A 15,132-nucleotide genomic window follows, 5' to 3' on the forward strand; every position below is an offset into this window, starting at 1 on the left:
TGTGGGGGGGCAACTACTCAGCATCATGTTTATGGGGTTAATATGCCCCAGTCACTGTCCCCCAAGTGTGTGGAATAATATTGTAAGGAAGATGCAGACTAAAACCAGTAGTGCGTGGGTTAGCCAGACATGTAACTATATGTACTTTATGTATTCTGTCCGTCTGTCCTTCTAGTCACTGCATCCAATGGGCTTCAACTGACACTTTCCTACAGGCCTGAAATGATCTGCAGTGAAATCCCAACCCGAGGCTGCTGGTATATAGGATTTAGTCTATTACATACAGTATATGTGCTTGGCTTGTTACTCTCACATAAACACCATTGTGCTCGGGGCTCATTATACAAAATTAATGCAAATTCTGTCTATTTTTCCACTGCTGAGTTTATGGCCCACATGGACTTTGTAACAGTCACATCATGGGCCGGACTGTTTTGTTTTGCAAATGTTCTGCACAAATGTGTCTGTAAGATCCGGAAAATCTGCTCCCCCATTACACTTGGAATTTGGGTGCCCTGGACATTGGCTGGGAGTTGTGCTCACAGAAATACTGTATATACTGTATAACATGGAGATGATCCGCTGGCAGTTATTATGTCACTTTGCAATGACTTATTCCCAATCCACTTTTTCATTAAAATAAAACAAAGAATTAATTCTGTGCAAGTTCAGAATATCAATTTTGCGATGCATTTGTGTAATGGGGCATTAAAGGGGTAGGTATGGGATCCGTTATCCAGAAAAGCTCCAAACTACAGAAAGTCTGTCTCCCATAGACTCCATTTTATCCCAATAATCTAAATTTTTAAAAATGAATATCTTTTCTGTGTAATAATAAAACAGTCGCTTGTACTTGATCCCAACTAAGATATAATTAATCCTTATTGAAAGCAAAACCAGCCTATTGGGTTTATTTAATCTTTACATGATTTTCTAGTAGACTTAAGGTATGAAGATCCAAATTACAGAAAGATCAGTTATCCAGAAAACGCCAGGTCCTGAGCATTCTGGATAACAGGTCCCATACCTGTATAATGTAAAGAGGGATATTCTGAGACAATTTGCAATTGGTTTTCATTTTTTATTATTTGTGGCTTTTGAGTTATTTTGCTTTTTATTCAGCAGCTCTCCAGTTTGCAGTTTCAGCCATCTGGTTGCTAGGGTCCAAATTACCCTAGCAACTGTGCATTGATTTGCATAAGAGACTGGAATATGAATAGGAGAGGCCTGAATAGAAAGATGAGTAGTGGAGGGAATTGTCATGAAAAAGAAAGAGGCAGATCAGATGGTTTTCTGGTTGGGAAAAAGATTATAGAACCCCACATAACTTTTCTTACATCTTTCCTAACTAGAAGAACATTCGTTCTTTCTCCTGACAATTTACTCCACTAGTTAATGGTCACAAACTGACCAGTAGGTGGCGCTGTTGTAACAAAATAAATTCATGTTATCAGTTCAGGTATCCATTAAAATTTTGGAATTGAAACTAAATGAATAATGAATGTCAAAGCAAATGTGTTTAGAATAGCCCCCTGGTCATTTTCCCATTCACTTATTTTAAAGGTTTATTTATCCTTTAATTGTATAACCACTTAGTTGCAAATAGCTCGACAAGCAAGATTTCTTAGGTATATTTAATGGTAACCTCAAAATTAAAAAAAAGTACAGGTATGGGACCTGTTATCCAGAATGCTCGGGACCTGGGGTTTTCTGGATAATGGATCTTTCCGTAATTTGGATCTTCATAACTTAAGTCTACTAGAAAATCATATGAACATTAAATAAACCCAATAGGATTAATTATATCTTAGTTGGGATCAAATACAAGCTACTGTTTTATTATTACACAGAAAAGGGAAAAGAAATTATGATTTTTTCGGGGGAAAACGAAGAATCAAATTCGAGCGAATGCGCTATTCCTTCTATTCGAACTCTGCCGAATATGGACCTATTCGATCGAAAACGGACCTATTCGACCAAAAAAACCTTCATTTCAGTTGGTCTTTTTGAATTCGAATTTCGAAGTTTTTTCAATTTGAAATTCGACCCTTGATAAATATGCCCCTTAGTATGTTATAGAATGGCTGATTCTAAGCAACTTTTTAAACATGATTTGCTTTCTCTTTTCCTTGGACTTGATAGTGACTAAGCTGCACGGATCCATATCTGTGGCAAACAGTCCTACTGGCTTTATTTAGAGGGGTTTTTTTTACTAAAATTCGATTTTTTGTGATTAATTAAAAAAAAATCTGACCAAACTAGAATCCACAATTTACCCTTATTTATCATTTAAAAAAAAAACCTGAAAAAATCGGATTTACAAAAAAAAAACGTGGCTTTTTTGGATTGTTACACAAAACCACAACTTATACAGAAGGTCGCGTGAAAAATCTGAATTTTTCGGACTTGGCACCTGAAAAGTCCAAATTTTTCACGAAATCGTCGGAAAACGCCAAAATTGTCAGATATCGTACAAAACCCAGTGCAGATAATATCTTCAAATTGCAAATAGGACATCTACCATTGACTTCTACAGGACCTCAACAGGGTGAAGAATCTTGACTTTTTGCTACCTTGGGGTATAATAAATCTCGCATTTTTCAAGTTTTTTCCATTTGGACTTTTATAAATAACCCCCTTAAAGGACCAGTAACATCAAAAAAAACCACCAAGACAAATTAAACGTTAAAATCGCAAAGCCTTTATTAAGAAATAATTTACCGAAACTCCGCTTCCGCTCCTATTCAGAAAAGGCGTCACGGTGACGATCCATCATGTGGCGCTCGATTTCTCCTCCCTGGCTATCTCCTATAAGGAAGGCAGGGAGGAGAAATTGAGCACCGGACGATGGATTGCGATCGCATTTTCTGGAGAGGAGCGCAAGCGGAGGTTCAGTAAGTTATTTATTAAAGACTTTGTGATTTTTAAAGTTTAATTTGTCGTGGTGTTTTTTTTCGATGTATACCAACGAATAATTTTAAAAAAATGTTGATGTTACTGGTCCTTTAATGTTTCATTGATTTTTAGAAGACTTATGGTATGGTGATCCAGAGTACAGAAAGGTCCCTTATAGGGAAAACCCTAGGGGTTAAAGGGATACTGCCATGGTAAAAAAAAAATTCAAAATGAATCAGTTAATAGTGCTGCTCCAGCAGAATTCTGCACTGAAATCCTTTTCTCAAAAGAGCAAATAGATTTTTTTATATTCAATTTGGAAATCTGACATGGGGCTAGACATATTGTCAATTTCCCAGCTGCCCCAAGTCATGTGACTTGTGCTCTGATAAACTTCAATCACTCTTTACTGCTGTACTGCAAGTTAGAGTGATATCACCCCCTCCCCTTTTCCCCCCCAGCAGCCAAACAAAAGAACAATGGGAAGGTAACCAGATAGCAGCTCCCTAACACAAGATAACAGCTGCCTGGTAGATCTAAGAACAACACTCAGCCTGCCAGAAAGCATTTCTTTTCTAAAGTGCAGGCACAAGTTACATGACTGGGGGCAGCTGAGAAATTGGCAAAATGTCTAGCCCCATGTCAGATTTCAAAACTGAATATAAAAAAATCTGTTTGCTCTTTTGAGAAATGGATTTCAGTGCAGAATTCTGCTGGAGTAGCACTATTAACTGGTGTGTTTTGAAAAAAACATGTTTTCTCATGACAGGATCCCTTTAAGTATCCCAGATAATAAATCTGATATGTGTACCTCCACATAGAGCAGCAAGATGTACAGGAGAGGTTATTTGATGTTTATCAAACCCCAGAAACACGATGAACACAACATTATATATATATATAGACTGATCATACAGTGCATGAGAAGAGTGAAAACTGGGGATCCCAAGAGGGGCTGTCAATCCCAGACACACCTGATTATGGCTTGTTAAATGCATATTATAACAAACTAGATCAGAATAATGGCCATCATGAAGAATAGGTTATGGTAGTAGCACAATATAACAACTAAATAGACCAACACATCCACAACACGACAGGATACATGGCTTATATCAGATACAAATTTGTAAATGTATTTTTTTATAAAATATTGATACATATCATACAGAACATGAAATATTTAGCAAAGAACCTAACCCTTACATAAGTCAAAACTCCACCACCAAAACCTACCTTTATCTTCCAAGTCTGTTTCAGTTTACCCAACCAGCCCCAAGCAATAATGTCCTGGGATCCCTGTTAGAACCACTAGCTGCATAAATAACACAACACCAAACATAGATATACAATGAAATGTTATATTTACATAGATTTCACCTTAATAAAATGTAAAATTCAGTTTGATATAGTGTTTTTGCAAATGGCGAAATCCCCTTCAGCAGAGGGCTCTTCCAGGTTAGAGATGAATCCTGATGGATTTAGTTGCACATAAAATAGTCATGTTTGGAGTAACTTAATGAGCTAATTCATCAATTTATTTTCCATGACTTTACTAAGCACATTCTAATCTCTTTCATTCTGTAGCCATAGATGAATGGGTGAATAGTGGCTGGAAACAGATAGTATATTGCACTGAAAAGATTCTGAACATTGATGGAAATGGGCATCCTGTATAAAATTGAGGACAACAAGCCACAACTGTAGTTCAACACAACCACTATCAAGTGAGTACTGCAAGTGTGCAGAGTTTTGTGTAGGGCTTTGCCTCTAGCGATCTTCATTGTTGAGTGGAAGATGTACAGGTATGAAACCAGGAGAAGGCTGATGTCCATGGCTGTAACCAGGATCCTCACCATCAGTCCCACCAGCTGGATTTGAGAGATGTCTCCACAGGCAAGATTCAAGAGCACCATGTTCTCACAAGCAAAATTCCAGATGATGTTGGATCTGCAGAAGTAGACTTGGGAAGCCACAATGATAATTGGAGAGGAGAAAATGCTGCTCTCAACTAAACCAATGAGGAAAAGTTGGCCTACCAAATGGGTGTTCATTAGATTGTGATACCTCAGGGGCCTGCAGATGGCCAGATACCTGTCTAAAGCCATGATCAACAATACAGTTGACTCAAGTATCACAGCTGTGTATATAAAGAACATCTGAAACAGGCAGGAGCCAAGGGAGATATGGTCTAGCCCAAACAATCCCATCAACATGTTGGGTACAATTGCAGTTGTGCAGGAGATGTTGACGGCAAATAGAAGACAGATAAGTGAGTACATGGGGAAGTGAAGACTCTTTTCTACCCAGATCCGATAGATGATCAGGAAGTTTCCCATCAGGATCTCCAGGTAAATAAAGAAAAATGGGAAGAACAACCAATGTCTGGACTGGGAGATCCCAGGGAATCCAAAGAGGATAAACTCTGTGTGGGAAAAGGAGACGTTTGTGTCAGCTTTTGCCATTGATGAAGCTGGGGTTTAGTTTAAACTCTACAATGGGTGGGGGGGGAGAAATGTTTCTGTAATTGAAAAATGCTATAACTGAATTCAATATGACATTAATGATGGCATTGAAAATTATAAATGAAGATTAAAGTCACAGTTTCCATTTATAATATTTGTTTGTAAACAGTCCTGCTACATAAGGGATTCCTAATGCAATATTTTGTTCTGCCCCTACTGGGAACTGTTCTGGCTCAAGGGAACCTGATTATCATTCAGTGCCAGCTCGAAATCATAAAGTGCCAACTGCTTAGTTGTTAGGCAGATGTTTAACTGAATAATCTGGTGGTTTTTAGTGTTCAACCTGCAAAAAAATGTAGCCACATGTTTATCAATGATGAGCTTTCTCTTGTCAATCATTCTGCTCATTAATCCTGTTCAAAGCTCGAATTTCTGTTGTATTGATATCAGATAGGATCTGTGCCATAAAGCAAGGCAGCACTGCTGCTCTGTGAGGGAAAGGTAAGAAGCTGGACCATCTGATCCAATCTCCCTGTACAAGTACAAAGCTGCTGCTGCTTCTTCTTCTTCTCCCTACACATTGGGAGATACTAAACACAGCACCTGCTCAGTCTGAAAATCCAAAAACAAGATTGTCTCTCATTCATTATAAAGGTCTGAACTTCTGTTCCCCTGAAGTCTGTGCAGATGTGAATACAAGTGGACACTCAGGTCCCTGGAAGTGTTAGGGAGGTGGGTAGAACTGGGAGATGTTTAGAGGGAAGAACATAAAAGCAAGTGACTGTGCTGGAGGTATAAGGGGTATTTATACACATAGAGGGAGTCTCACTGGAATTGAACTCACTTTTGACTTTCCTACAGACTCTGCTCAGGTCCTCCAAGGAAAATCATCAGATATTTGTATTTGTGTCTCTTTGGTTATGAGTTTATAGTTCCTTGGTTTATTGGTGAAACAAAGTGCTTTGGGCAACAGAGTGTCAGTCTCATGTATCTGGGCTCTTGATCTTTCCTGGGTGCTGGTGGGTGCCTGTGAACGTTAGGTTATAGAAAAGTGGTAGATGCTATCTCAGAAAGGCATACCTGTCTCCCTATAACAGATAATGTATTTAAAGAAAAAAATCCCAGTGTAAAGTCAACAAGTTTATAGTCTCACCAGTAGTACGTGAGTTCATGCCCCAGACCTACAGCTCAAGGTGGAGGTGTCCAACCAAAGAAAAAAATGTCAGGCACTCACAGATCCCACAAACAGGCTTGTAAAAAGACTGTAAAGAGTAAATGAATACATAGGCTATGTATTAATTTAGAGCAGAAATACAGGAGAAAAAAGTGTGTCCCATATACTTGCACCATCCCATTATTAAGTCTGAAATCCCAACAATATAAGTTAAAACTTAACTTTTATTAAATCAACTAATTCAACACAAGAAAGAGAAAAAAGAAGAATTAAAAACAAGGTTAGGTAGGGTAGCTATATCGACACAAGGTCATTAGCTAGTATACGATACATAATGTCGAGAATGTAGCGTGGGTTTATGCTACAATAGCAACTATTGCCCACCATCAGTCTCGACTGCTGTCATGCTGGCATACCTCTGTGCATGTAAGGGGTAAATGGCATTTGGAGTTAAATAGGCGGGGGTATATGCACCTGGTCCCTTTTCTCACGGAAGGGATAATAAAGCTTGAGAGGCGGAGGCAACCTTCCGATATCGAGAGCCCTCGTATCCTCCCACACCACCCTTCCTTTGTGATCAGTTCCCCAGTATAGGACGCAAGTAGCCGATCGGCAAAGTGCCTTAAAAGTTTTGGTCGGCAATTTTACGGTGCCCTTTTCCAACCCTTCCGCCCTTCCTCCCTTCCTCCCTTCCTCCCTTCCACAGAGCCGCCCCAGCAATTGATCGTCCCTGCCTAACGGTTTTAAAATTAGATGCGCCTAATTTTAAAATTAGATTAGATTAATGATATTATTATGAGCTAAGGGGGCCCAGCCCAGTCTGAAGGCCAGTTAGGGGGAGATTGGGGGTGAGTGTTTATTTGTGCCCTGGGTACCCCTGGAACTATAGCAGGGTGACACCCCAATGTTTCTATATATCTGTAACCTTGTTATGAGCTAAGGGGGCCCAGTCTGAAGGTCAGTTAGGGGGAGATTGGGGGTGAGTGTTTATTTGTGCCCTGGGTACCCCTGGAACTATAGCAGGGCAACTGTTACCCCAATGTTTTTATATATCTGTAACCTTATTATGAGCTAAGGGGGCCCAGTCTGAAGGTCATTTAGGGGGAGATTCGGGGTGAGTGTTTATTTGTACTCTGGGTACCCCTGGAACTATAGCAGGGTAACTGTTACCCCAATGTTTCTATATATCTGTAACCTTATTATGAGCTAAGGGGGCCCAGTCTGAAGGTCATTTAGGGGGAGATTCGGGGTGAGTGTTTATTTGTACTCTGGGTACCCCTGGAACTATAGCAGGGTAACTGTTACCCCAATGTTTCTATATATCTGTAACCTTGTTATGAGCTAAGGGGGCCCAGTCTGAAGGTCAGTTAGGGGGAGATTTGGGGTGAGTGCTTATTTGTACCCTGGGTACCCCTGGAACTATAGCAGGTGACTGTTACCCCAATGTTTCTATATTAGGTTTGAATGTATTAGGTTTGAATGAAACATTTCCATGATAAAGAAATTAGTATTCAAGAGGAAGTGAGGAAACTGAGGAAGGTCCATCTCATCTCAATCAGAGAAGCTATGACTGTCCTAACAAGTCAATTAATTCTTGTATACTTGTAGAAATGGATCAGTGTCTCTGTTTCAGTAATGCTGTCACTGGTGTATGAATTCCAATCTTTACAAGAGTCTTCCAAAAAAGAACCCCGTTTAAACTCTCTTGTAGTGATGGGCGAATTTATTCGCCAGTCGCAAATTCGCGCCGAATTTGCGTGAGTCGCCGCCAGCGAATAAATTCGCGAAACGCCCGCGAAAATTCGCGGGAAAAATTCGCCGGCGTCAAAATTTTTTTTTAGAAAAAACGGACGCCGGCGTCAAAAACGGGTGCCGTTTCGCGAATTTTTCGGTAAAAGCCCAACGCGTTTCGTATTTCACATACTTCACCCCTGATGAAGTATGTGAAATACGAAACGCGTTGGGCTTTTACCTTTTGAATAAATATCTATTTTTAATATAATTGCTAGCTCAAGTCGATTTCTATCCCCCAAAGACCTCGAGAACTTTTTTGACTTCTTACCTGAGTAGCCTTGAAGAACCGCCGTCAAACCAACACGCCGAAAGACTCCACGCTGCAAACAAAGACGTGAAGAGCATCCAGAAGGGCACGATCGCCACGCGATATATTGGCCGTATTGCACTATATATTCTTTCTATCCTACTTAGATATTGGGGACAGATCGTCGACTTAGCGCACCAAATCCTTTTGCCTTCCTATTGTATTATTAATTTGCGGACCAGGTGGACCCGCATAAATCTTTTTGGTGCAGAAAGCAAGAATCTACACCTATTTGGGACTGAGCGCAGCACTTACAATCTTTTGATCTACCAGAGAAGGCTTTCATAGCAATTTCTGAACACAGCAACATCCATGTTTTCTTCTTTTCTTCTTTACTGTATCAAAAAATCAGTACAGAATGATGTTTGGGGTAGCACAGTACCCCTTTCTCAAAGTCAAACACAAAATGAATGACACATAAACAATTCTCCACCCCTTTAAAAAAGTCAAAGCCCCAATCCATACACTGAATAGCAAAATCTTTAACCCATTTGAAACCACTAACAATGATCCTCCAGAAAAAAAGCCAAACAATATTGAAACATTTAGTCCCCATGGTTGCTTTATTCATAGCAGCAATTTCTCTCAAACTGGGCCACTCTGTCCTCTGACAAGAACCCAGTGCTTCACAAGAATAACAAGAGACTAGCTTAGCAGTATGGAATTTAAAGGGATACTGGGATACTGTCATGGGGAAATGTTTTTTTTTCAAAATGAATCAGTTAATAGTGCTGCTCCAGCAGAATTCTGCACTGAAATCCATTTCTCAAAAGAGCAAACAGATTTTTTTATATTCAATTTTGAAATCTGACAAGGGGCTAGACATATTGTCAATTTCCCAGCTGTCCCAAGTCATGTGACTTGTGCTCTGATAAACTTCAATCACTCTTTACTGCTGTACTGCAAGTTGGAGTGATATCACACACCCCCAGCAGCCTAACAAAAGAACATTGGGAAGGTAACCAGATAGCAGCTCCCTAACACAAGATAACAGCTGCCTGGTAGATCTAAGAACAACACTCAATAGTAAAAACCCATGTCCCACTGAGACACATTCAGTTACATTGAGAAGGAAAAACAGCAGCCTGCCAGAAAGCATTTCTCTTCTAGTGCAGGCACAAGTCACATGACCAGGGGCAGCTGGGAAATTGACAAAATGTCTAGCCCCATGTCAGATTTCAAAATTGAATATAAAAAAATCTGTTTGCTCTTTTGAGAAATGGATTTCAGCGCAGAATTCTGCTGGAGCAGCACTATTAACTGATGTGTTTTGAAAAAAACATGTTTTCTGATGACAGGATCCCTTTAAGTAGGCCTTTCCTGACTTACCAAGGACTTTCTTCTGAATCAGCTGATGTTCTTCTGCTTTGTTCAGATGCAGTACTTTTCAGACCTACTTCCAAATTTGGAAGACTTTTTACAAATGCTTCCAAAATGGTTTGGAATCGAGGCATGCTTCAGTCTCCCATACCTTAGATTTTTTTAGGTTCAGGTTTTTAAGAAAGGGTTCAGCAGTAGTATGACTGAGACACCTTTGAGTATTAACAAGAAGGTCTATTCCCAGCATAGAGAAGTCTTTTTCCAACCTGAGATGCTCAAGGCTATTTTTTTTGTTGTCCCTTACATTGCAAAGCAAACTCCAAGCATCCAAGAGGCTTACATTCAAATTTTTCCAGATAGAGTGATCTTCAGATTTCCCCTTCATTTTAAGTGGTAAATTCGAGTAAACTGTAGCTCAGCAGTATTGGTTGTTTCTTAGTTGAATCTCCTGCAAGGGTGCCCTGTGTCCACACCCCAAAATGACACAATCAACGAATTATAGTAGAATGCAGGACAAATCCAAAGCAGTAAACTTCGACTGCAAAGTGCTTTTATTGGGGAAAAATTGCTCCACTACATGTTTTAGCCTAGCCTAGCCCGAAACATGTAGTGGAGCAATTTTTCCCCAATAAAAGCACTTTGCAGTCTAAATTTAATGCAAATGATTTGTCCTGCATTCAACTATAATTCGTTGATTGTTTCCCTCAAAGATTCTCATTGTAGTGGTTTTTGAGGCTTTTGAAACCCCAACTAAACTCACATTCTCTGAAACCATGAATTATAAATGACATTAATGACATTCAATTACTAAAAGTTCCGAATACAAAAAATACCAACAAAAAAAAGTGCTAAACGTTCCGAAAAGAAATATGAATACCTCTCAAAGCCCAAACTGATTAAAAAAGGTTCAATAAGATCATCGCAGCTCCCATTGATTTCTATAGGACCTCGACAACTTTAACCTGGTAAATTTTTATACTAAAGGTTTTTGTGGGGTTTTTTTTAGAAATATAGGAAAACAAAGAATTTTTCTAAAAAATTGAAATTTGATTAGTTAGTAAATAGACCCCTGAGTTTCATAGGTCTTAAGATCTAGTTCTTCACATCTTTTTTCTTGGTGCTTTATCCCAAGATGAGAAAATCTGGCATCTTGGCTGTGAGGAGATGCCACCTGCTTTAACAGATCATTCTTCTGGATCAAATCAATTTATTAATTTATATTGTGGGCAACAGGTTTATTTAACATGGCTTAAACAATGCATTTCTCAAGCATATCCCTCCAGTCTCGGGAAGGAATTGAGGCTCATTTAGTTGGGTCACTGTTTGCATCAGGTGGCTTTATTAACTGCATTTTTGTCAGCAGGGGAAGCTGTTTTTTGTCAAAGCAGTTTTCATGTAAGTTTTCATTACAAATCCCTCCTCTGTTGTTGTATTATTCTTTTGGGTTGGCTGCTGGAAGACAGTAGAATGTAGGAATTTATTACCTGCAAATTCCATTTCCTTATCATCCTCACAATCTTCCTTTCCTTTCCTATTGGCTTCTTGCCAAACTGAGCCCAAACTCCCCTTCACTAGCTGGCTACGAGTAGTAACTTTTATATATTTTTATACATTTATGGAAATTGATAGGGAGTAGAAAAGATTCACCGCCGATGGTTTGCTCAGTGGAGCTTCTGTCGAACCTCTGGGTACAACATCTCCATCTTACCAACTATTGCTATCTTTCCCTGTTGATGGCATATTGGGTTATAGTCTGTATTTTGCTCTACAGTTGCCATCTTGGTCTATAGTCTTTATCTCACCCTACTGTTGCAACATCACTCTATTACTGCCATGTTATTATACTGTTGCCATATTGACTTATTGTTTCCAACTTGCCTTACTGCTATCATGTTTCAATCCTGTCATACTATTACCAACTTGACATACTATTTCCATTTTGCCCTGCTATTGGATATTTATACTGTCTCTATTTTTCTCTACTGTCTCCATCTTGCGCTACTTTCTCCACCTTACCCTACTGTCTACATCTTTCCCTACTGTCTCCATCTTACCCCACTGTCTCTATCTTGCTCTACTGTCTCCATCTTACGCTACTGTCTCTGGCTTTCCCTATTGTCTCTATCTTGCTATACTGTCTCCATCTTACCCTACTGTCTCCATCTTGCTTTACTGTCTCCATCTTACCCTACTGTCTCCATCTATCCCTATTGTCTATATCTTGATCTACTGTCTTTGTCTTACCCTACAGTCTCCATCTTTTGTCTCTACCTTGCTGTACTGTCTCCATCTTACCCTACTGTCTCCATCTTTCCCTATTGTCTATATCTTGTTCTACTTTCTCCACCGTACCCTACTGTCTACATCTTTCCCTACTGTCTCCATCTTGCTCTTCTGACTCCATCTTACCCTACTGTCTCCATCTTTCCCTATTGTCTCTAGCTTGCTCTACTGTCTCCATTTTACCCATTATCTCAGCTTGCCCCATTTTCTTCTTTTTGCCCTACTGTTTTCACTACTGTTTCCATCTTGCCCTATTGTTTCCATCTTGCCCTACTGTTTCCATCTTGCCCTACTGTCGCCATATTTCTCTTCGGTCTCCTTCTTGTCCTTCTGTCTCCATCTTGCCCTACTGTCTCCATCTTGCCCTACTGTCTCCATATTTCTCTTCTGTCTCCATCTTGCTCTACTGTTTACATTTTGCCATACTGTCTCCATCTTGCTCTACTGTCTTTCTCCATCTTATCCTACTGTCTCCATCTTGGCCTTCTGTTACCATCTTTCCCTACAGTCTCTATCTTGCCCTGCTCTCTCCATCTTTCACTATTGTCTCCATATTGCCCTACTGTCTCCATCTTACCCTATTGTCTCCATCTTACCCTATGGGCTCCATCTTACCCTATTGTCTCCATGTTACCCTATTGTCTCCATCTTTCCCTCTTCTCCATCTTGTCCTACTGTCTCCATCTCACCCTTAACCTTACTGTTGCTACTGTTCTGTTCTTTGCCATCTGACTCTGTTATACAGTACCTACTCTTTTCCACTGTTCCTACCTACAATTCGGTGTTACCCCTATATATGTGGTACCCAGGGTTTCACCTCTATTTGTGCACCCCCAGAGTCAGCTTTAATGAGATCTTTACAGACAAAACATTTCCACCATATCTGAATAAATAAACAAGCCACTTTGGAGACAATAGTTTATTCATACTGGTTTGAGCCATTTCAGTATGAAAGTTAGTTTCCTTTATAAATGGCCTAAGCATGTTCCGTGCTTGGAACCCACACAAATAAGATTTGGCTTGCACACAAATAACATCTATTTTACCTCAGTATTTCTGCCCCTGAAACATTTGAATAGTTAAAGATGCATTTAACATATTTGTGTATTTCAGATTTGAAAGTTAATAAATTGTCTTACAGCCCAGACGTTGCACAGATTTTAGTATATTTTTTTCCTCCATATAATGAGGTGTTATTCTTGTTATTCTTAAATTGCTTCACAAATACATTCTCAAGGGTGCTACTGAGGCCTCCTCAATCAGAATTCCCACCTGCGTTGTCATGTTCAATATCAGATATATTGCACTGGAAAAGTGGTATGTACTGTATATTTATCTCATGTTAGAAGTTCTTTTTGCTCCAGTATTTCATAAGGCTCTTTCTGATCTCTGACACTCTTAATCCATATATAAAGGGGTTTAATGTAGCTGGAATCATTAAGTATATTGCACTAAATAGATTCTTAACATCTGTTGAGATTGTTGTCTCCATCCTGTACACAATGGAAGATGCCAGTCCACTCACATAGACCACCATTGCCACCAGCAAGTGTGTCCCACAGGTGTTTAGAGCTTTGTGTCGGGATTTCCCAGTGGCAGTTTTCATGGCTGTGTAGATTATGCTTGAGTAGGAAATCAAGAGTAGACTGACATCCAGCACGGTAACAATGATGCGCACAATCAACCCAGCCATCTGTGCTTTGGTGGTGTCTCCACATCCAAGACTGAGAAGTGCCATGTTTTCACATGCAAAGTTTAGGATGATGTTCGACCTGCAGAACTGGACCATGGAGGTAAATATGACCAATGGGCAAACTAAGAGGCAGCTCCGAATTATTATAATGGCTATGTGCCAGGCCAGTAAACTCTTTGTCATGATGTTATGATAACGCAGTGGCCTACAGATTGCTACATATCTGTCTAAGGACATTAATAGCATAACATTAGACTCACAGACTGCCATAAAGTAAATAAAAAACATCTGCAGAAGACAGCCAGTCAGGGAAACTTGGTTGAGATGAAATAACAAGTCTAGGAGAAATTTTGGCAATATCGCAGTAGAACTGGAGATGTTAATGGCAAAGAGCAGTGAGATGAGAAGATACATGGGGGAATGAAGTGTTTTGTCAGTGTAAATCAGGCAGATGATGAGAGAATTCCCACTCAAGATAACTAAGTACATGGGAAAGAATGGGATTGCCAGGAGGGGTCTCCATTGAGATATTCCAGGGAAACCTAAGAGAGAAAAGTTAGTGTAGGAGAAAAATATTGACTTGTTAGAGATCCCTGGTTCCATGTTTGGGTTTATGGGTTTAGTCAGGTCAATGTCCATAGGGGATCTGTAAAGCAAGGAAATAGCGTGAGATTTTTATAAGAACAGAGTAATACAACACAATTGTTCCCAAGATAACCCAAGATGAGCAGCACTTGCTGGTCAAGTCCACTATTTTAAGATCCTGTGAAAGATTCAGGTGAATACTGAACCGAATCCAAACCATGATTTGCATACGTAAATCAGGTAAATGAGGGGCAAAGAGAACTGCACTTGCTTTACTTGTTTGTATGACGAAAAAACATGTGATTTTTTGGAGTTGGATTCTGTTCGGCCAGGCACTTGGATTGGGCTGAATTGAAACAAACAAGTTATGGGGATCGAGGTATACTTATATGTTTAGAATAAAATAAAACGCCAAATAGTTGCCCAATGGATTATGGTCCTGCTTAAGGGGCTTTGTTTCCTCATAATCCTTATGCTCTAGATCTCGTTTTGTCTGATAAACGCAAAGACACTGTGATGCTTGGATCACAAATGACTGCAGATACAGTTTAGTAAAAATAAGCTTAGAGATAATTGCAGGACACTTCTCACCAGTAGCTCAACAGGGTTTCAAAAA

The 15,132-nt window shown here is 39.6% G+C and overlaps 2 protein-coding genes across 2 annotated transcripts; both read right to left on the bottom strand.

Annotated features, from left to right (window-relative positions):
• Positions 1-4,427: 4,427 nt before the first annotated feature.
• LOC121399755 (olfactory receptor 52D1-like) lies at positions 4,428-5,360 on the bottom strand. The gene has a single exon (XM_041581314.1). The coding sequence runs from the start codon at positions 5,358-5,360 to the stop codon at positions 4,428-4,430; it is 933 nt and encodes a 310-aa protein (XP_041437248.1).
• Positions 5,361-13,151: 7,791 nt separating this feature from the next.
• Positions 13,152-14,573, bottom strand: LOC108708778 (olfactory receptor 52Z1). Its single transcript, XM_018247815.2, has one exon. It carries the CDS (start codon positions 14,568-14,570, stop codon positions 13,581-13,583), a length of 990 nt encoding a protein of 329 aa, XP_018103304.2. The 5' UTR covers positions 14,571-14,573; the 3' UTR covers positions 13,152-13,580.
• Positions 14,574-15,132: the final 559 nt, after the last annotated feature.

The sequence above is a fragment of the Xenopus laevis genome, chromosome 2L (assembly GCF_017654675.1).
Source record: "Xenopus laevis strain J_2021 chromosome 2L, Xenopus_laevis_v10.1, whole genome shotgun sequence".
Taxonomy (NCBI): Eukaryota; Metazoa; Chordata; class Amphibia; order Anura; family Pipidae; genus Xenopus; species Xenopus laevis.